The sequence below is a fragment of the Podarcis erhardii genome (assembly GCF_964252035.2).
Source record: "Podarcis erhardii genome assembly, chromosome: 9".
NCBI classification, from domain to species: domain Eukaryota; kingdom Metazoa; phylum Chordata; class Lepidosauria; order Squamata; family Lacertidae; genus Podarcis; species Podarcis erhardii.
This window is the reverse complement of record NC_138512.1, coordinates 65502998-65525437: the sequence shown is the minus strand read 5'-3', so window position 1 is coordinate 65525437 and position 22440 is coordinate 65502998. Positions and strand designations below refer to the sequence as shown.

At 44.5% G+C, this 22440-nt stretch overlaps 3 protein-coding genes across 8 annotated transcripts in view; 1 reads left to right on the top strand and 2 right to left on the bottom strand.

Annotated features, from left to right (window-relative positions):
* PTPN13 (protein tyrosine phosphatase non-receptor type 13) overlaps positions 1 to 5647 on the top strand; it is a 172979-nt gene extending 167332 nt beyond the window's left edge. For all 6 annotated transcript variants that reach the window (XM_081876584.1, XM_081876583.1, XM_081876581.1 and 3 more), the window contains 3 exons: positions 848 to 1063; positions 2633 to 2695; positions 4674 to 5647. In XM_081876584.1, coding sequence (XP_081732710.1) covers positions 848 to 1063; positions 2633 to 2695; positions 4674 to 4754 — 360 coding nt within the window. In that variant the 3' untranslated portion in view covers positions 4755 to 5647. The remainder of the gene's footprint in view (positions 1 to 847; positions 1064 to 2632; positions 2696 to 4673) is intronic.
* A 1445-nt stretch (positions 5648 to 7092) lies between these two features.
* On the bottom strand, positions 7093 to 12545 carry SLC10A6 (solute carrier family 10 member 6; the record flags this gene model as incomplete). The annotated part of the gene is made up of 5 exons (XM_081877524.1): positions 12384 to 12545; positions 10295 to 10383; positions 9765 to 9940; positions 8971 to 9128; positions 7093 to 7283 (listed from the first exon to the last, which is right to left on the bottom strand). Exons 1-5 carry the CDS (start codon positions 12493 to 12495, stop codon positions 7093 to 7095), a joined length of 726 nt encoding a protein of 241 aa, XP_081733650.1. The 5' UTR covers positions 12496 to 12545.
* A 6357-nt stretch (positions 12546 to 18902) lies between these two features.
* On the bottom strand, positions 18903 to 22235 carry LOC309350585 (uncharacterized protein C4orf36 homolog). Its single transcript, XM_081877552.1, has 4 exons — positions 22094 to 22235; positions 20769 to 20901; positions 19930 to 20087; positions 18903 to 19206 (listed from the first exon to the last, which is right to left on the bottom strand). The coding sequence occupies exons 2-4, from the start codon at positions 20831 to 20833 to the stop codon at positions 19064 to 19066; spliced, it is 366 nt and encodes a 121-aa protein (XP_081733678.1). The 5' UTR covers positions 20834 to 20901; positions 22094 to 22235; the 3' UTR covers positions 18903 to 19063.
* Between the last annotated feature and the right edge of the window lie 205 nt (positions 22236 to 22440).

Here is a 22440-nt window from a genome sequence, read left to right as displayed (position 1 = left end):
ATACAACAATGGGGGGTGGGGGATGACTCCCTCAAATATTTAATGGGGGGGGTGAAGGCACCTAGGCCCATAGGAGTTGGCTGCTTTGCCTAGGACAAATGTGAGTTCTCCATCTCTCTTCCCTCCCTCCCTCCCTCTTCCAAGGGAGGAAGTTTGTGAATGGGTGAAAACATCATGGCACTCGGTGAAGGAGGAAATCGTTGCACAGTCATTCAAAAAATGTGGCATTAGCAATGGTTTGGATGCAAAAGAAGATGACATTTTATATGAAGATAAGTGAAGAAAGTGATGTCAGTGATTGTGAGCAACTGAACTTCATAAATTCTGACTCTAGCAGTGATTAGTTCTTGGGGTTCACAGAAGACTAGAAGAGTACTCAAACCTTAAAGTCTCTCTTCATTTGTTAATGACAGTGATGATGGTTCTTAATGCCACTGTTGACTGCTGTTCACTTTACATGGTTGTAATATGATTCTGATATACCAGTTGTTTATTAAATAGTTTAGTACAACATTTGATTCAGAATATTTTTTTTCTTGTTTTCCTCCTCTAAAAACTACATGCGTGTTATGGTTAGGTGCGTGTTAGAGAGCGAAAAATACGGTAATATTCATGTAACATAATGTCCATGGAAAAACAAACAAACAAAAACTCCAGCTGTATAAATGGTAGTGAACAACATTAACAATACTCAAATAGAGGAGGGAGAAAGCTCTACATGAGATAGCTGCCTGTTGGGTTTTTGAAAAGTGGCAGCTTTTTGCATTTGCTTAGAGACTTGGTACCCTTCACAGAAGCCTCAATTCTTGCTCTTTCTGGGGGTTTTTTGTTTTAATTTAAAATCTAGACTGGCGAACTCCGGCGTATTTTCCACCTAAACTTTACTGCCTGGCCAGATCATGACACACCTTCTCAGCCAGATGATTTGCTCACCTTCATATCCTACATGAGGCACATCCACAAATCAGGGCCGATCATCACTCATTGCAGCGCAGGCATTGGACGATCAGGGACGCTTATTTGCATAGACGTGGTGTTGGGACTGATCAGCCAGGATCTTGAGGTGAGTGACTATCCATTCTCCTTCCTACAGTTATTTGGCTAGCTTGCTTATTTTGCATCCACCGTTCTTCTAATGCAATGAGTACGAAAGAGACAACATCCCCATGGGAAGTATAGTTTCAATTTCGATATATACAGAGAATTCACAGGTTAACTACCATAGGTGGCATTTTCTTCCTAGCTTTTAATGTTTCAATTAGATTCGCTGTGGGTGAAACCACAGAGCCAAGGACTTGTCGGTCAGAAGGTTGGCGGTTCGAATCCCCGCAACTGGGTGAGCTCCCGTTGCTCGGTCCCTGCTCCTGCCAACCTAGCAATTCGAAAGCACGCCAGTGCAAGTAGATAAATAGGTACCGCTGCAGTGGGAAGCTAAACAGCGTTTCCGCGCGCTCTGGTTTCTTTCACAGTGTTCTGTTGCGCCAGAAGCGGTTTAGTCATGCTGGCCACATGACCCAGAAAGCTATCTGCAAACAAACACCAGTTCCCTTGGCCTGAAAGCGAGATGAGTGCCGCAACCCCATAGTCGCCTTTGACTGGACTTAACTGTCCAGGGGTCCTTTGCCTTTACCTTTTACTTTTACTGGCTTCTGCCAAACATCTGCAAAGAGCAGGGCGAGCGGGCAGCTTACAGTGGAGAAGCAGCAAATGGGAAGGGGGATTCTTAATCATTCCCCCACCTGCAAATGTTCACCTGCAATCACCTGCCCCACCCCAGGGTTACTGGCACATTTCTGCATTATTGCATTGGAAGGCGGCTATTTAGAGTGCCCTATTCTGAGCAGCACATTGGGGCACATAAAAGCAGGCCAGTTGCCACAGCACCATGGAGAGTTCCAAGTAAGCAACTTGCTCCCAAAAGGACTGAGGCCTTGTGCTTTCAGCCCACCTCTCCTATGTTGGAGAACTGCAAACTCTTAAAGGGCCAGCCCTTTGGTTTGAAGGAAGACACTTTCTGTTTGCTCCATAGCCCTCCTGCCTAGTGTATTCCTTGGACCAATCTGCTGGCAAGGCATTGTGGGAGGCTCTTAGTTCTTCAGGGGATGGTGAGGGTAATGGCTCTGGTTCTATAGGCTTTGGTGATTTGGAGATCTAATTCAGCAGCTTCCTGCCAGCCCTTGATCACCACTGACTGCCTCAGAGTCAGAAACCTAATGGAACTTCTCATTAGGGTCCCTGTAGCCACTGAGTCAGTGCCTTGGTCTGGGGTCATGGCAAAGAATGGGTTTCTGTGGAGCTTAGGCATCCACCTGCCACTGCCCTGTTGCAAATCTCCCCCTCGCCTTAGAGGTGTTTTGCAAAGGCCCAGAGCCAAGACTGCTGCTGAACATGTACAGACTGCCTTGGAGACAGAGTTTCTTAAGAGTGCTGGGAACTGTAACTCTGTGAGAGATAAGCACCCGTTCCTAGGATCCTATGGGGAAAGCCATGTACTGTAAATGAGGTTTATTTGTATGTCGTGTGTGCAGTCCTCGTTTTAGCCCTCGCACTGGTGCACTCTTCTAGAACACTTCAGCAGGTTCCTTTCCAGACCAGTGGTGCCTAACAGCTTCTCCTCTTTTTCCTCTGCCAGTTTGACATCTCTGACGTGGTGCGCACAATGCGCTTGCAGAGGCACGGCATGGTGCAAACGGAGGTACGTGTGTCCTAACTCAGTTTCGCTTCTGGTTTCTTTGGGAGCTTTTCTCCCACGTATCCCTCTGAACGGCAGATCAAAGAGCAGGAAGGCGAGGAAATTTCAAAACAAGGAACTTGGATACACTGCATATTTCTGCAGGCAGGTTTGGCACCTACGAGTGCATTTGCACTTTTGCAGGTGCTTTGTGTAATCTGAGCCATTTAATCCATGAGACCAGAATGTGGAGGGAATTAAGGATCACGATGCATTTGTAAGGCCCAAGTTCTGTCCTTAGCATCGCTGCTTGAAGGATTTGGAGTAGTGATGCTGGAAACAGCTTCCACCAAAGTAACTGGAGAGCTGTTGATGCAGCTTGTTAGAATAGACAGTTTTGGACTGGCTGGCTCAGCCTGTCTCCAGACTGCCTCTGTTTTGCAAGTGGGATTCAACTGCATACCAGCCAGTTTTGTTTTTTCCAATCTAAGCATTCTTGTGCAACAAAACCAGTTTTTTTAAAAAACAACCAGGTAAGGAAAGTGACAAAAAATGCATGATGTGAGATGAAACGACGTTGCAGGGAACCAGGCAGAGGGCCTTCTCGGTAGTGGCGCCCGCCCTGTGGAGCGCCTTCCCTTCAGATGTGAAGGAAATAAGCAGCCATCTTATCTTTAAAAGACATCTGAAGGCAGCCCTGTTTAGGGAAGTTTTTAATATTTAATGCTTTGTTGTTTTTAACACTCGATTGGAAGCCGCCCAGAGTGGCTGGGGAAACTCAGCCAGATGGGCAGGGTATAAATAATAAATTATTATTATTATTATGACAGTCAATTGATAGGAAGTTGTATAGCCTTCATGCAGACAAATCCAGATGGATGCTCAGTAACAGTCATGCAAACAAATCAGAATGAACACACCATAAAGAGATTGGCTGGAAATGACTTCAGTTGAAGGAAGATCCTTATCCAATCATCTACACAGGAAATTCCTTGAGAACAGAGCATAAAGCACCCAGGGGCATGAAAACAACTTCAGGTGGCTGTGAAAACAACCTTTCTGAAGCCTTGGAGAGCTAATGCTAATTCATTTAGACCAGGAGTCACCAGCCTTTTGGGGTTCTAAGAAAAAGTTGTGGGTGGGCACCACAAAAATATATGTATCCATTTCATGGGGTGGGGAGGGGACTGCTGATGGGCAAGCCCTCCCCCCCCCATAGAAAAATCAGCAAAGCACCTACAAAGGCACCTCCCAAAAAAACAACAGGCAAACAAAGAGCAGACAGTATCCCCACCCCAAAAAGAAAGCTCCCGCAACCAGCAAAACCAGAAGACCAAAAATTGGAAGCAGGCCCCTGCAGGTACCTGTGGGTGTTTGGGGTCCCAGTTACTAGGCCACATGGACAGAGGAACATAGAAGCAGAGTCAGCTGTGTTATAATAAGTCACAGTATTAGTACATCTAGCTGAGAATTGGTTACTCTGATGGACAACAGCTCTCCAGCGTGTCAAACGGGTCTTTACTAGCCCTGCCTGGAGACACAAGGGAGTGAACTTGTTCTACAGTTGAGCTAGGTCCCTCTCCTCAAATAGCTTCCATACAAAATGGCATAAGGCCTTCACAGTTCCTATTCTCTTGGTTTGGGCCCATTAGCAGGGCACTGACTGAACAAAGCAGGTTCCTATTTGTTGTTGTTGGTTTTTTGCACTAGATTAATAATGCTGGTCTTGCAGTGTTCCCCTCGAGCAGAATGGATGGTTGGCGACAGGCAAGGGGGGCGGACTGCGGGGTCGGATTTGTGACTTCAGCCCTCTTCCGAACCGCCTTGCAGAATTGCCCTGGAGGTTGTGAGAATGGACCCAGTTAAAGGCTCTACGCCAGTGTAATCTGTGGGGTGAAAGATTAGGATGCAGCTGTGTTTAAGTGGACTCTATTACAGCTGCTTTGTTGCAGTTCAGAATTGGTGTTCCCGTGAGTTTACACGCCGTTTCCTCCTTTTGCAGGACCAGTACGTTTTCTGCTATCAAGTTATCCTGTACGTCCTAAAACGGCTCCAAGCGGAAGAAAAGCCAAGAAGCAACTAAGCTGTTACAAGTCAAATATGCATTTAAGGGGGGAAATGAGGTTCTTGAATAATTTGGGCATATCTACACTACAGAGTTAAAACAAGTTATATGTCTGTGTGAGGTCTCCCTAAGGGAACAGTAGTTTGGTGACTTGAGACTGGGATACTCAGCGCCCTGATCAAACTACAAGTCCCAGTAATTCTTTTGGGGGAAGCCATGGCAGTTAAATTGGTGTGAAACCAGTACGTGTGCGCACGCGTGCGTTTGTGCGTGTGTAGTGTAGCTATGTCCTAGGTGAGCTCTGCCAATAGGATTCCAGTTCCAATCTCTATCGAGTACCACTATAACCCCCTCTTTTTTCAACAGGTTGGGGGGTCTTTGTGCGCCATATATATTTAATAACACTGCAATTTTTTTGCAGCTTTTTCGAACTATAAGCAATTGACACATTTTTTTAAAAAGCGGGGGGGGGGAGCCCTGCTTCCTATTTTTAAAGAAGTATTACGTTTTCTCTCCCTCCCAACTATTTTATAGTATATTTCTGACGCAAGGGATGGGCGGTTGGGAAATGAAAACAGTATTTTATCCTGGTGGTCTTTCTTACTGGTAATTTTTTATTAGTCTGTTTTTAAGCGTTTTGTTTATAGCAGAGCAGTCCTTTTCCCCCAGCATTTTTAATACAGTAGAGCTTTTTATAGAAAATACTTGAAATCAGTATTTAAGCTTTACAGAACAACTTACTAGCATAAGGAAAAATAGCAAACGTTTACTGTATTACACAATGTTTACTTTATATAGAGTCTTGTGTATATATTTATATACTTTTACAAAAAAAAGTTCAATTATCAGATGTCTAAGCTTATAACTGCTGGGACGTCTCCACAGTGTAAATAAAACACTTTTAAAAGAGAGTTCATTTTCATACGTCTTCTGTCAATTTGACCTGTTTTTCTCTTCAGCCTCAGATCCTTCTTGCTTTGATCAAGTTTTGGGTGGGGTGGCATCAGACCTTACAGGCCGCCCATGCCTAGATGACACTCTGTTCCCTTTTATGGCTTTGCCCTACAGAAGCTGACCTGATAAATATGCAATCTAACTAACTCTGACTGTTAACCTTCCCAAGTTTTCTGCATTTGAACAAGCAAACCAAGCATGAAAGACTTGGAGAAACATACAGAGAGAACTATCCAGCCTAGGAAAAATGCTGGAAGTGACCTTTTAGATGGCATGTTTTTCGTTAATCATAACTGTGAAAGGAATCATTGCACACTCTGGCTTGTGGCAACCATAATACAGTGGTGCCTCGAGTTACATACGCTTCAGGTTACAGACTCCGCTAACCCAGAAATAGTACCTCGGGTTAAGAACTTTGCTTCAGGGTGAGAACAGAAATCGCTCCGGCGGTGCAGCAGCAGTAGCAGGAGGCCCCATTAGCTAAAGTGGTGCTTCAGGTTAAGAACTGTTTCAGGTTAAGAACGAACCTCCGGAACGAATTAAGTACTTAACCCGAGGTACCACATATGTGTGTGTGTGTGTGTGTGTGTGTGTGTGTGTGTGTGTGTGTTTTACTCTTTGATGAGGCATCAAATTGACATCCTGGACACTTAAACAAAAGGACAGTGCTTGATAGATGCATTCATGTGCCTATGTAGTAGTGCAGATCTTGTTACGGATATGTACACACCATCCATTTAAAGCACGTAACTACCCTGGGTGCAAGAATCCTGGAAACTGTAGTTTGTTGAGGGTGCTAGGAATTGTGGTGGACTTGTAAAAGGGTAAAAGAGTATTGGGAAATAATCCATAATGAATTGAAAAAAACGTTTAAAAGTACTTTCCCAAAAAATCAGAGTCCTTTCTGTTGGGGACAATTCAGACTGAAATCCCCAGGTGTCAAAAAATGTTATTTATGTATGCCACTACTGTGGCCTGTGTTTTGTTAGCCCCAAAATGGAAAACGTGCGCGGTTACAACCAAAGAAGGGTGGCAACTTAAGTTGACAGAATATGCGCAGCTTGCAGACTTAACATATAGAATAAGAGAACAAGAAGAATATACCGTACATTTAGAGAAGATTGGAAAATGTTTATTGAATATATGGGAAATAACTGTGTACAGCTGAAAACAGTGGCAACATTAAGATAAATTCAACAGCGTAAATAAGTTGTGATGGATGTAATAATGGAATACTGATTGGTATAGTTTTCTGTGAAATATGCAGGGATTTAGGATACATAAAATGAACCATGGAAAGAGAAGAAGGGAAGTCATTGATATCTTAAGGATGTAAAAATAAGTACTTTCAATTGTAAAAACAGAAAATTTAATCATGTGCTTTAAATAGATAGGATTCGAATCACACAGCCATCATACATAGTTTCCTGATGAAGCTAAAGAACATTGAAACTAGTTTCCACTTCGTGCTCCTTTTCAAATCGCAAGTTGATTTCACCGCCCAAATTGCCTGACATTGTGACCTGAGGATCAGATTGTCTTCCGCTGCTGCTGCTGCTGCTCTTCCCAGACATTTCTTATAAATCTGATAACCTGCGTGCAAAGCAAATGAATAAAATGACTTAGGAGTCTCTTAAACCACAGAGCCTAGGACTTGCCAATCAGAAGGTTGGCGGTTTGAACCCCCGTGACAGGGTGAGCTCCCGTTGCTCAGTCCCTGCTCCTGCCAACCTAGCAGTTCGAAAGCACATCAAAGTGCAAGTAGATAAATAGGTACCGCTCCAGCGGGAAGGTAAACGACGTTTCCGTGCGCTGCTCTGGTTCTCCAGAAGCAGCTTAGTCATGCTGGCCACATGACCCGGAAGCTGTAGGCCGGCTCCCTCGGCCAATAAAGCCAGATGAGCTCCGCAACCCCAGAGTCCGTGACTGGACCTAATGGTCAGGGGTCCCTTTACCTTTACCTTAGGAGACAGCTTGAGTGATAGTCAAGGATGGAAATACTCAGTGCCCTCCCACACTGGGCTGGTTGTGGGTGGGGGGGTGGGGGTGGGCATATTCTGCAACAACATGTCAACATTCATGCTGGATTTATTCTGGACCCACCCATGCATAATTCCACTTTCTTCATTGTACTGCAGTACTTGCCCAATGTTACTGCATTATTGTCTGAAGGAGCACTCCTGTGCTATAGAGCAGCAAAAGCGAGATGCACACACCTCAGAACATTTATAAAAAGTCACAGGGTTTCAACGGGAAGTTACAAGACGTGCACCAATTGGAAATGAACCGGTATGTTTGCCCAAAACCTTTTGCAGGCATGAACAGTATTGAAAACGTATACAGTGGTACCTAGGGTTAAGAACTTAATTCGTTCCGGAGGTCCGTTCTTAACCTGAAACTGTTCTTAACCTGAAGCACCACTTTAGCTAATGGGACCGCTGTGCCGCCTCCGTGCAATTTCTGTTCTCATCCTGACGCAAAGTTCTTAACCCGAGGTACTTTTCCTGCATTAGCGGAGTCTGTAACCTGAAGCGTCTGTAACCTGAGGTACCGCTGTAACCACCCCCTACCGTCATGGGCAACCAGCTGCTAAATACTGGGGAGCACGTAGAACCAAAGAACCACAGAGCTGGAAGGGACCTCAAGGATCATCTAGCCCAACCCCTTGCAATGCACAAGTGGGCAGAGGGCTGTTGCACGCACATGGTGCTTTCAGGGCTTCTCAGAAGCATGTGGCTGAGAAAAGGCTGCTCTACTAGATAGACCTTTGGCCCGAATGAGTAGCTTGAGCTCTTCTTCGGTTCTCACTAAGGACTTCTAAATAAAACTTTGTGCTTTTAACTCTCCACACTGGTTTTCCCTGTTATACAGAGGAGCACCTGTGTTTGCTACCAAATGTAAACTTGGCATAGGTAGCTGTGGCCAAAACTATATTCTTATACAACCAGTAATATATGTGTTTATCACATCTATACTTTACGTTAAAAAATGTAATGTGTGACGTCTTTCTAAGGGATTTCATTAAAAGAAAGGGGGAAAAAACTAATATAAATGTTCTTAATTGCATCCCCCACCAATTATTTCATCAGTTTGAGCACTTATTTAAACATTTTGGATCAGCAATAAAATAAGAACATCTGGACCTCATCCAACAAAACAGTAAACAACAACTGCCCTTTTCCTATTCTGAATACTGCTTCTCTATACATTAGACCTGTCTTTGGTACTCCCCAGTTGTTTTCGCTTTCCTCGGGGCACGTTTTTGAATGGAATTACCTACCTGAAACCATAAGGGATAAATTTAGCAACTGAAACATGCTATAGATCACAATGGATGGAAATATCTGGATGAAATGCTGGAAACTGAAAGACAGCTGGAACACAGCAATGGGCAAGTTCAAGTTCTGAGTTCCTGTCTCCACAGAAATCGTCCGACACCTGGAAGCACAAAGATTTTGAAATTCTCTAACGGTCACTTCGGGGAAGATTCAACAGGTCCAAAAAATCTCCTCTCCCAAAATTGGCCAATTCCAGTCAGTTGGTCCAGGAGGATACCATGGTCAACAGTATCTAAGGCTGCTGAGAGTTCAAGTAAGCACAACAAGATTGCAGTCTCCCTGTCCCTCTCCTGCTACAGGTCACCCTTCCAAGTGATGAAGGCTGATTCCATTCTAGGCCTAAACCCAGACTGAAACAGATCCAGATAATCAGTGTCATCCAGGAACACTTTTAAGTATCCCTGCCACCACCCTTCCTGCCACCTTTACCCAAAATGGAAGGTTGGTGACTGGCCAATAGTTGTTACACTGCCTCCTTTTTAAGGAGCAACCCACACCACACCACCTCTTCAAGGGCAGCTGACAACATCTGAACATGTGATGGTGTGTTCACAACACCCCTGGAGCCACCAAGCCACCCTACATCAGCTTGGAAGCACAGAAGTCCAAGAAGCAAGGCATCTTGCCCACACTATCGGGCTGCATTCTTATTTCTTGTACCCTGGGCTGGACTCGTGTTGATCAAAGGGCAGGCTCTAAGCAGTTCCTGCAAATAAATAATCAAGTTATTGGGTACCTTTGCCAAGACTGGCAGGTGAGAAGGGCCAGCAGAAAGCCACCAAGGTAGCCAGTCACTGGGAGCACTGCCGAAACTATCAGAAGAGAGTAGTCCACAATCCAAGAACCTTGAAATGTCAGTAAGTAGGCTACTGTTGGGACTACCCATAGAAAGCCTCCAATGGTGCTTCCGACCTGTTACAAATGGACAAAGAGAAAGGTGGAGCATGTCGTTCTATTGGGTTTTCATCACTTGGCTCCTTCTTCCTCCTCCCAGAACCATCTCCATCAATTCTACCCTCATCCTTATGTAATCATTCAGGAAGAGTTGGCATCTGAGATTGAGTTAGCATTTGCCACCCCGTCCATTTTCTTTTTTCCTTTCCTTTCCCCCTTTTGAAAATAACATCAATGGCAACTGATTTGGATTGTAAATTGCCTTGAGTGGACTGGCGGAAATAGGGTGAAATACATTGTACATATTTGCTTGCTTTTGTTCCGTGCAGGCGTTTTTTAATTCCTCAACAGGATTTTGCCTCCCAAGTTTACCTTGAGAATGATTTGGGATTGCCTGGGCCACCTATACTTCACCCCAAAACTGCAAGCGATGGGTATAGCAAAGCTGAAAAGAGTTGTCCCTAAAAAGGGGAAGAAAAGGTTAGTGCATGTCAAATGTAGGTCTGCTCAGCTAGTTGTTGGGCATTTGCAAAGTGCTGTGCAGGCGCCTTGTATATTTAACAGAAATGTCACCAACAGTAGATATTAAGGCTAAGAAGAGTTGCCCCTAAAAAAGAGAGGAGTCAAATGTAGATCTATTCAGCTGGTTTTCAGGTGCTTGGGAAGTACAGTGGTAACTTGGGTTAAGTACTTAATGCGCTCCGGAGGTCTGTTCTTAACATGAAACTGTTCTTAACCTGAAGCACCACTTTAGCTAATGGGGCCTCCCGCTGCCGCCAGAGCACAATTTCTGTTCTCATCCTGAAGCAAAGTTCTTAACATGAGGTAATATTTCTGGGTTAGCGGAGTCTGTAACCTGAAGCGTCTGTAACCTGAAGCATATGTAACCCGAGGTACCACTGTAATGCAGAAGGGGCTTTCAGAGACCACTTGCGCTCTGGGCCCTTGCCCCTCTTGGCTGATAAAAACTACCAGGGAGAGGGGGACAGCTGGCTGGGCATGGGAGGTGATTAATGCCTCCTCGCGGGAGAGGATGTTCACTGCTTAAAAAGCCCTCCCTGGACTCAGAAAGTTGAGGTAATTTGCAGCCAGTTGCCAATCTTCCCTTCTTGGGTGAGGTTCTTGGACCAGATCCAGGCCTGGGACCAGATCCAGATCTAGATTAGATCAGGGTCTAGGCCCAGTTTTGGCACAAACTGCTTTGGTCACCTTACAAGGTTATCTCTCTCAAGAGAGAGACAGGGGAAATGTGTTTCTGTTGATTCTCCTCAGCCTCTCAGCGACCTTAGATATCACTGACCATGGTATTCCTCCCAAGTAGCAGTCAGAGTTAGGAGTGGGTGGCACCACTTTGCGCCTGTTCCAGAGCTACTTGGTTGGTTGTTTCCAGAGTCCGATGCTTGGAGAGAGCTATTTGGCCCCATGGAGCCTTCAATGTGGGCTTCCTAAGCAGGGCTGGTTCGTGACTTTTGGGCACCTGAGGTGAACCACAAAATGTTGCCCCTCCCTGCCAGCAAAGAAGGGACGATCCTGCCTCCTGAGACAGTCACCTCACCTTGCCTCGTCTCCCATGCCGTTTCACATCTACATGAAACCACCGCCTGAGTGGGGTCATCCAGATGTTGGGAGTACATTGTCAGCAATATGCCGATGGCACACAGCTCTGCTTCTCCTTTATATCTGCAGGTGGCGCTGTGGATGTGCCGGACCATTGTCTTGTCTCAGTAGTGGACTGGATGAGAGGCAACAAACTGAAGCTCAACCCAGATTAGACGGAGGCCCTGTTTGTGCATGGTTCGCTAGACTGGATTGACGGGAGGTTGCCTGCTCCTGATGGAGTTACATGTTGGGAAACTGTGTACATGCAGCTACTCACACAGAGTCAATTAAGGTTTGGCAGACAGCCAGAAGGCAATCTGAAGGAGTAAGTCTGCCTGGTGATAACAGAGACATGGAGACCGCTCCCTGATTGGTTAAGCTCTCTCAAGGGAGTGATAATTAATGACGTACTAACTGGAATGTGTGAGTTCGTGAGTTCAGTGGTTCAGTGTGTCAGTGCAGGAATTGTGAGACGTGTCAGAGAGAGCTAGCAAAAGACCCGTGTTCTGTTCCTGTAAATAGTCCACTGTATATAATAAACACCTAACCACAAGTTCCTGGTTCCTGCTTCGTCTATCCTGTCTGCAGCCAAGTCGCCAATTGATTCCATGGATTCTGCGTGTACTCTGCTAGGTCTGGCTAAGGTCCTGCAACTAGTCAGAAAGTTGCGAAACACCAATAGGTTTTGCCAATATTACACTCCCCCTGAAGGAGCAAGTTCACAATTTGGGGCTCCTCCTGGGTCCATTGCTGTTGCTTGGGGCTCAGGTAGCCTGCCTTCGGGTGACACAGCTGCGCCCCTATCTGGGCAGGGATAGCCCAACTTCTGTCACCTACGTTTTAAGGCGAGCAAGAAACATACCTATGGCCTGATATGGAACTGTGATGTCACCTTCAGATTCCCAGGTCCGTGTGCAGATAAAAAGGCAAAGAGGCATCATTCCGAGTGCAGCCATATTAGAGAGGGCCGTCATGCTGATGCTGTAATAGAGTGAAAGAGACTTGGGTGGGAGCAAGAGGTGGTCTGCAGGCAAGTTAATGATGTAATCTATTGTGACAAGCTCCCCAACAGGAGTGTGTGTGTGTGTGTGTGTGTGTGTGTGTGTGTGTGTGTGTACCATTCATATTATTACAGTGGTACCTCGGGTTACAGACGCTTTAGGTTACAGATGCTTCAGGTTACAGACTCCGCTAACCCAGAAATAGTACCTCGGGTTAAGAACTTTACCTCAGGATGAGAACAGAAATCGTGCATCGGAGGCAGCGGGAGGCCCCATTAGCTAAAGTGGTACCTCAGGTTAAGAACAGTTTCAGCTTAAGAATGGACCTCTGGAATGAATTAAGTTCTTAACCCGAGGTACTTATTTTTTCAAGTTATACACCTCTTGATTGTAAACACACAAACACAAAAACCCTTCCAAGTGGTTTACCAAGTGATGGGTTTCCTACACAGGAGTTGGCAGGTGGGCAGGACCAGAGGCAAATGCTAGTGGAACAACGCAGGGGATTCTTTTCCAGCCGGAACTTGCCGGAACTCAGTTCCTGCACCTCTCAGGTGGGCACCATTGCCATTATAAGAGAACAAGGGAGGCATTTGTGGTGAGTTCCAGCACCTTTTTTTCTAGAAAAATAGTACTGGGTGTGATTCTTACCATTGTACAACAAGAGTGCTATGCAAAGGTCTCTCCACACAGACACACACACACACACACACACACACACACACCTCTATCCTGGCAAAAGTCTCCTTTCCAAAAGGCATTGTTATGACAGAAAAGAGTTTATACTGCTGGGGGTGCAGTCTGTGTATTGTGCAAGCAGATATGGATTGCAGTCCTCTGAGGGCTGTATCACCACCCAGAGGTCAGCAGTAAAAGCTTTTGTCCACCTTGCAATATTTTATCAGTATTTCGCTTTCCCTTATAGGCGTGAGTTGAAATCATTCACTTATATGGGAGAAAATAAAGAGGCGTACTATTGAGTAAACCTGCTTTTCAACCCTGGTGGGGTGGCCTTAGTCGCTGAAAACTAATCCTAGCTTCATCTGCATCTTGAGCTCTGTTTCTTGGTCACACAGTAGTGTGACAGAACGTTGGAAAGTAGCTTCTAGAGAAATGAATGAATAGATTGAGAAAGGATATAGGCCTAAAGAAAGAGAATTCCCAGATATTTGCCATGGTCATATTTTTATACATCAATGACATTCATTCATTCATTCATTCATTCATTCAATGACATTAATTCCCACCCCCCCCCCGGGCATTTTGTTTGTTTTTTTGTTTGTTTCATTTTTACAGGCAAACAGATACCCTGGTTATTACACTGCAAAACAAACAGTATCTAACACACTTCTGTGAATCAGTTATGAAACTATAAAACTACTACAGAAAGACTGATACAGCCAAATAATCCAGAATCATTTAGCGTCATCTCCTGATTATATGGTACATAATCTTAAAGTCACAATATTAAAAATAAGAGGCCACTGCTTCACAAACATCTCCAAGCACATGTTCTGCACAGAAGCACATCCCATGTCAACCTAATCCCTTTCAAAGCCTGTTGGCGAACATGGCCAAAGACGTCTCTGTAGCACATAGGAATGCTGGAGTGTAAGAGCAGATATGTGCACACAACAGAAACATGTGGCATGACTTTTCTTGGATTGTGACACTTAAGCTTGCAGGTGCAAGACTGCACATTTGAATGCTCCCCAATGAGGAAAGGAAAGAAAAAGCACATTCTGTGCTAGATACAGGGCCAGATTGAGTCGGGTTGGAATCCATTGTTGAAATCAATGGGACAAATTAGGCATGGTTTGGATCCAGCCACTTGTACATGGCAACCAGCCTGCCAAGAAACAGAATTGCTAAGTTATGCTTCTCTCCTTCACTATGTGCAGAAGAAATTGTATTGTGTTGTCCTACCTGAGATCCATATCTCCATCCATCCAGTAACTGACGAAGTTGGACAGGGAACCTCCAGGGGAACAGCCAATGATAAAGGTGGCAAGCGTGTCGATTGACTTCGCAGGGAAGTTGATAGCCAAAATATAGGCTGTCAGAGGCATCAGCCCAAATTGGCACATCATCCCCACAGCGATGCCTGATGGCCTCTTGATGTGGCCCCACATCTTCTTCATATCTGTAGCGCAACCCATGGAGAACAGAATAAAACCCGTGATAATTGCTATCACAATGGAAAAAACCAGATCATATATTGTACTTCCATAATCTTGCCCGTCTGTATTGCCGCTTGTTCCGTTGTTAGTATACGGGATGCCACCGGAGTTGTTTGCCATCCTCTTTCCACATTAGTCCCAGTCTTCTCCTTTGCAGTTGAGTGCTAGGAACTGCTGAAGTTCATCCCATCAGGTTACCTTTACTGGGAATTAATAGGTAACAACAGCACACACAGAGAATGCCTGTTGCCATTGACTACCTCAGCAAGCCCTTACTAATCAGATTAACTTAGGGCCAAATGAGATTTGACATTTGTCATATAACGACATTGCATAGCTGATTTTTGAGAAATGGTCAGTGCTGAGGATTCTGAGCTATCTTCTTTCTTCTTCTTTGGCGATCACTCATAGCCCAGTAAGATTGTCTTCCATAAACACGGTTTTAACAATGAGTCCGTAAGTGACTGTGGAGGCCAATTCTGGATCCACACATCCTTCCACAGTGGGGACATTGATTTCCGGGTGGGAGTTGATCACGGTGTGGATTTGCCAAGCGTGCCTTCCTCTTAGCACGTTTCTCCCTTGCATCCTGAGTTTTAGTGTCTTCAAAGCCCATGACACCTTTGGTAAAGGCTGTTCTCTCATTGGAGCTCGCAGGCCAGTGTTTCCCAGTTGTCTGTGTTTATACTACATTTTTTTAGATTTGCCTTGAGAGAGTGTTTGAACCTCTTTAGTTGACCACCAGCATTACACTTTCCATTACGCTTTTAAGTTCAAAATAGAGTAGTTGCTTTGGAAAACAACCATCAGGCATCCGCACAACATGGCCAGTCCAACGAAGTTGAAGAATCATTGCTAAGGAGATAGTACAAGAATACTTGGCTAGTTTAGATGTATTCAAGTCTCCAGGGCCAGATGAACTGCATCCAAGAGTATTAAAAGAACTAGCAGATGTGATCTCAGAACCACTGGCAGTCATCTTTGAGAATTCCCGGAGAACAGGCGAAGTCCCGGCAGACTGGAGGAGGGCAAATGTCCCTATTTTCAAAAAGGGGAAAAGAGAGGACCCAAATAATTACCGCCCAGTCAGTCTGACATCAATACCAGGGAAGATTCTGGAGCAGATCATTAAGCAAACAGTTTGTGAGCACCTAGAAAGGAATACTGTGATCACCAATAGTCAGCATGAATTTCTGAAAAATAAGTCGTGTCAGACTAACCTGATCTCGTTTTTTGACAGAATTACAAGCCTGGTAGATGAAGGGAACGCAGTGGATGTAGCCTACCTTGATTTCAGCAAGGCATTTGACAAGGTGCCCCATGATATTCTTGTAAAGAAGCTGGTAAAATGCGGACTTGACTATGCTACCACTCAGTGGATTTGTAACTGGCTGACTGACCGAACCCAAAGGGTGCTCATCAATGGTTCCTCTTCATCCTGGAGAAGAGTGACTAGTGGGGTGCCACAGGGTTCTGTCTTGGGCCCCGTCTTATTCAACATCTTTATCAACGACTTGGATGATGGACTCAAGGGCATCCTGATCAAATTTGCAGATGACACCCACTGGGAGGGGTGGCTAACACCTCAGAGGACAGGATCACACTTCAAAACGACCTTGACAGATTAGAGAACTGGACCAAAACAAACAAGATGAATTTTAACAGGGAGAAATATAAAGTATTGCTCTTGGGCAAAAAAAATGAGAGGCACAAATACAAGATGGGTGACACCTGGCTTGAGAGCAGTACATGTGAAAAGGATCTAGGAGTCTTGGTTGACCACAAACTTGACATGAGCCAACAGTGTGACGCGGCAGCTAAAAAAGCCAATGCAATTCTGGGCTGCATCAATAGGAGTATTGCATCTAGATCAAGGGAAGTAATAGTGCCACTGTATTCTGCTCTGGTCAGACCTCACCTGGAGTACTGTGTCCAGTTCTGGGCACCACAGTTCAAGAAGGACACTGACAAACTGGAACGTGTCCAGAGGAGGGCAACCAAAATGGTCAAAGGCCTGGAAACGATGCCTTATGAAGAACGACTAAGGGAGCTGGGCATGTTTAGCCTGGAGAAGAGGAGGTTAAGGGGTGATATGATAGCCATGTTCAAATATATAAAAGGATGTCACATAGAGGAGGGAGAAAGGTTGTTTTCTGCTGCCCCAGAGAAGCGGACACGGAGCAATGGTTCCAAACTACAAGAAAAAAGATTCCACCTAAACATTAGGAAGAACTTCCTGACAGTAAGAGCCAGTGGCGTAGCGTGGGGGGTGCAGGGGGGGCCGGCCGCACCAGGCGCAACATCTGGGGTTAGGGCAAATCTACGGGTTAGGGGGCGCAAATCCACGGGTTAGGGGGCGCAAATTACTTGCCTTGCCCCGGGTGCTGACAACCCACGCTACGCCACTGGTAAGAGCTGTTCAACAGTGGAATTTGCTGCCAAGGAGTGTGGTGGAGTCTCCTTCTTTGGAGGTCTTTAAGCAGAGGCTTGACAACCATATGTCAGGAGTGCTCTGATGGTGTTTCCTGCTTGGCAGGGGGTTGGACTCGATGGCCCTTGTGGTCTCTTCCAACTCTATGATTCTATGATTCTATGCTTCAACACTGGTGATCTTTGCTTCTTCCATTACACTGATATTAGTTTGCCTGTCTTCCCAAGTGATGTGTAAAAATTTTCGGCGACACCTTTGATGGAATCTTTCGAGGAATTGGAGATGGCGTTTATAAGTGGTCGTGCATAAGGTCGGTAGTACAATAGCTTTGTAAACAAGCATTTTGTTTTCCCTGCGAATGTCCCGGTCTATCAGGATTGTGGCCCAGTAGGAAGTTACTTTAATCCTTTACTCCCGGCATGATCCTGATTGAAATGAGAGGCTCCCAAATTGTTACACACAATGGGAAGAAAACTTGCATTGGCACCAATGGGACCTTTATTCCCATTGCAAGTAGCAGCTGCCTAGTTTCCATTATTGTAGGGGGTCCATTTTTAAGCCCCTATCCCCTATCTGGCTTAGGCTCCTCAAGACAGCAAATTATTTTAACGTCGGTCAGCTGTGCAATGCAAAGCTATGGGGGAAATGTCACATCTTGTTTGCCCTAATCATGATTGCAAGATCTGGATCTGTGGGGTGGGCTTCAAAAAATGGATGTTTTGGCTGGAAATATCATACTACAAAAAGGTCATGACTGGAGGACAGGGATGGCTGGAAGAGGAGGTGGAGCCCACACAAAGCAAATGCGTCATTTATTTGTATCAAAGGTAAGACTTTTATATTGCTCCCACTTTGTCCCAGGCCCTGCCCATTTGGCCCTTAGAAAGTTGAATAGAGGAAAATATGGCTCTGTTTTACTGAAGTTCTCGCTCTCTTTTAATATTTTGAATATCATTATTAGCCTGTTTTAATAGTATTGCTATCTAAAGTCATTGATATAAGAAAAATTGTTTAAATCAAAGGCACAGCACACCCAGCTAATAAAATTATGGCAATACGGTGATGATAAATTCTGGACCTTAAATGATCAAGTGGGTAATGTTTTCATGGCATCCCTGGATCACCCCCAACCCTACGCAATTCTTCTGACCAGACCAGATCAACTTTCTTTATGGTGTGCGGTTTGCTGTTCCAACAGGGGTAAGGAGTGTCAGACCTGGGGCCAAATCTGGCCCTCTACTTCTCTTCATGTGGCCCTCAGAACTTTCCCTAGGGCATATCTCTCACTGGCTCCATTTTGCACCCCAAGTACTTTTGTCTGGCTGGGATGAACTCTGATAACGCCTCTTGCCTGTCTGGATGAAGGGGGTAAATGAGTGTTTGTACAAACTAGGCTATTCTCCAAAGGTAAAATTCACACCTGTTGCCCCGCCCACTTTCCCCTCTGCCCTGCCCACCACAGGCGTATGGCCCTCATAAGGTCACCCAGATGGGAATGTGGCCCTTGGAATGCAAAAATGCCCCTGCCCATCCCTGCTGTTGAAGATTGCATGAAGCAGCCCATTCCACTAACTGTGATTAGGGGAAATAGTATGTGAAGCCTTCCTATCTCTTCCTTGCAGCTGGAAGAGAAGCAGAAGAAGGAGCAAGTGAGCCAAAAGCTCATGCATGCATTTATAAACCATTATTTATCATTACATCTGACCAGGACCATAGCATCGTTCTTTGTCCCGCCTTCCCTGCATTGACCACCATTAGGCATTCGGGACTGGTTTTCCAATTCGGTTTTTAATAATTTGAATTACGTTACTAGATACACACGATCTTATTAAGGCTGCGGAAAGCCCTTTGTTAGCCTGCTCACTTTGTGCACTGATGTGGTGAATAGCTTCTCTACTGTTGATATAACCACCATAAACACGAGTCAAACCTAGTTGGGACCACTTGGTGGCAGTGGTCTCCTTGCCAAATAGATCCTGCGTTTCAGTTCGGACTCCACTTGCTGTGCTAACTTGCAGTGAAGTTCAATCTTCTCAAGTCTTTGGCGTTGCAAAATCCTGTTGAATTCTATTGCTAAGATTAGGAAACAAAAGAGAAGAATGGAACAGGATTCTCATAGAAACACAATTCTTTAGACATGTAGACCAGGAGTTGATGGACTACAATTCTAATTGTTCTTCACTATTGGCTATGTTGGACACAGGGCTGATGGCAATCCATCATAATCATCATCATCATCATCATCATCATCAAATTGTGTATGCTGCCCTCCATCCAAAGATCACAGGGCAATTCACAACTTTTTTAAAAAAATAATATAACAAAAACTAAGCCAAACTAAACACATAGCCTCCCTCAGACACATTTAAAAGGCCATAGGATGTTAATCAGCCAAACGCCTGATTGAAGAGAAACATTTTTACCTAGCACCTAAAGATATGTAATGAAGATGCCAGGTGAGTCTCCCTGGGGACAGAATTCTACAAAGGGGAATCACAGAAAATGTCCATTCTTGTTTGGCAAACATTCTTATCCCTAAGATAAAAACACAACATTGGGTTCTCACCACTGCCTGTAACTGAATATTTAAAGTTCTTTTGCAAATGAATATGGTACAAAATTAAGGAAGAGGTCACTGAATGCTTGTTTAGATTAAAGGTAGGTCCATAGACTATGGAATTAAACCAATGGCCCTCTCCTAGCAGTAGATTCCACATATTAATTCTGTGTTGAGTAAGCAATTAAATTAAGAAGGAAACCCCAGCACCCTCCGGTCCACAAAGTCCTTGTATGTACCTCGTACAGAAGGGATGGGCGCTTTCAAAATAGTTTTCACAGGCCTCAGGTGGAAGGGAGAGCCCCAACAGATGTCATGATGGAGAGGGTTGCTGATCTTTTCTGCAGATGCTAGCAACAAACGCCTTGTTAGTTCAGCAAATTCAAAACGGTTGTGCCTGAAATGTCAGCATTACAATTAGAGGTATGCATTTGGCAAGGGAATTCCAAAAAGTGCATATAAAATTGTGCCTAAATTGGTTTTAGAACACTCCTCTTCCTCTGTTGCTTTCGCCACCAGAGGGAAATCCCTGCCAGTTACCTAATATGGCACCTGCAAAAGGCTTCACTCAATATCTCCTCAAAAATCCATAATGTACAGGACGGAAAGACTGTTTGCTCCCCCTGTTCCATTCCTGTTTGCTTGACTTTGTCCACACTGAACACCTCTCCTTAAAGCATACACACATTTCACTGAATGCCAAGATTGGACACCCATTCTCCCTTCTGTTCCAAGCAGAACAGAGTTGCAAAAAAACCTTTTCTGTGTGTGAGTGCAACAGTGACTGACCTAGGTGTCTTTTTCCCATTGATGGAGGTGTGTGCTAATGGGAGGGGTTTGCCCACATCATTTTGTGGTCCTGTCTCTTTTTCTGCTCTTTTAGGTGTGCCGCCCATTTTGGGTTGTGTCACATCCTCACAGCAGCGAGTTTGTGACTGGTCCCCACAAATATTTGTCAAGATTCCAAATGCGTCCAGCAGCCTGGAAAGGATAGTGATCCTGTTCTAATCTGTACATGTCTCTGAAGATTTTAAGATAGAAGGAACTCTATTTGAACAATGCAGTGAAAAATACATACACTTTATAACCACTGTCTTTCAAGACAGATTCTCTTTTCTTCTTCCTGTGAAAATCAAATTCCATGATGGGTGGAAGGTGCTGTGTGTTTACACCTGCACTTCAGAAACAGCTGGATATCCTATTGTGCTCACCTGTAATAGAAAAATAAGTGGAACATCTATCCATGCAAGGGCAGGAAAGACGCTGCTACTAGCTTTAGTAAGTGGTGATTGCAGCGTTAATGACCCGCCAGAGTCACCCAACTTCATTGCAAATGAAAAAGCTTTCAACAAATTGTGTATTGGGACATGGCAGGACCTACATGGTCTGTCCATTTCATGGTGAACTATAATTTTCTCAGAGGCAAGTTGTGGGGAAGCTAGCATTGTGCTATACAATACGTACAAGAAAGAATGGAAATTAATATATAGGCCAGGCACTTCAAATTCCCACTTGGCCATGAATTTCACTGAATGACATTGGGCTAGTTGTTGCCTCTTGGCCTAAGCTGCCTCACAGTGTTGCTGGGGATATTAAATGAGTTGGGGGAGAATGGTGTGTCTCAACTGTTGCCCCTCTCCCACCCCAGTATGAGGGAGTGTGGCTCTAACACTGAGAACAGTTTCCTACTCCTGTTGTAAGACAGCTTTGTAGGTGCCCTACACTGCAATCCTAAATATATTTACTCAAAAGCAGATCATGCAATTGTTATAAGAATTCTAAGGTCTCAAATATAGAATAAATGTGCTCAAGGTAAAACACACATGCATAAGGATCTAAACCACATGTCTCAAATAGTGCAGGAGAGCAATCCTGAAGCCATATTGATTCTTAATGACCCAAACATTTCCTCTGTGAAGGAAATATCTTGGAAAAACCTTTCCCAGTAGTTCTTTTCACTTACAAATCCTTCAGACCCTGTCTTAAGAGCGTATTTTGTGTATTTTGTGGATTCTAGAACTAAAGTATTTATTTACCATATCAAAAAGGTGGCCAGGTAATGCAATCAGTAAAACATTGTCAGTTATCTTGGCAGACAGGAGACATGTGTAAGACTCTTTGGCTGGTCTTTGGCTAAGGGGTTGGGCAACTATTAAAAAGTTCTTGTTTGACTTAGGGGACTCAGTCCCTTGAAGAGCTGGGCAGCAAAAGCCAAACCCCATTTTTCCTATAACACTATATTCAGGGGAAATTGCTCCCTAAAGTGTGTTTAGGATTGTAATTATAAAGGCACTTGGGGTCTGTATAAAACAATGAACAAAAGTCTGTCATTTATTATAAATAGCTTAATTAATTTTCCTGCTGGGTTGGCAATAATGGTTCCCTGTTGTGTTTGCTACTCACTTTTTTCATAATCAATGATGGCCAGCTTAGTAACTTTCTCTTCCCCCTCACAGGTCCATTTCTCGTGAGGACCTTAATTTTTGCCCTCAAGCCTGTCCTGTTGCCTCTGACATTTCCCACAGGTTTGCTTCTGATGTAATAAAGAGTATTGTATTTGTCAGGCATATGGCTGGAGGCAAATATGCTAAAATAAACTGAGGCGATACTACAAACTGATATTGGTGTATTTATTACTTTGTCATACATTTCCCTAGAAAACTGGGGCAAGGTTACCAAGATTTATTTGAGACTCCACTTTGCCAATCAACATAAATGGAATCAACTTATGTTTAATGACCAATGTTTTA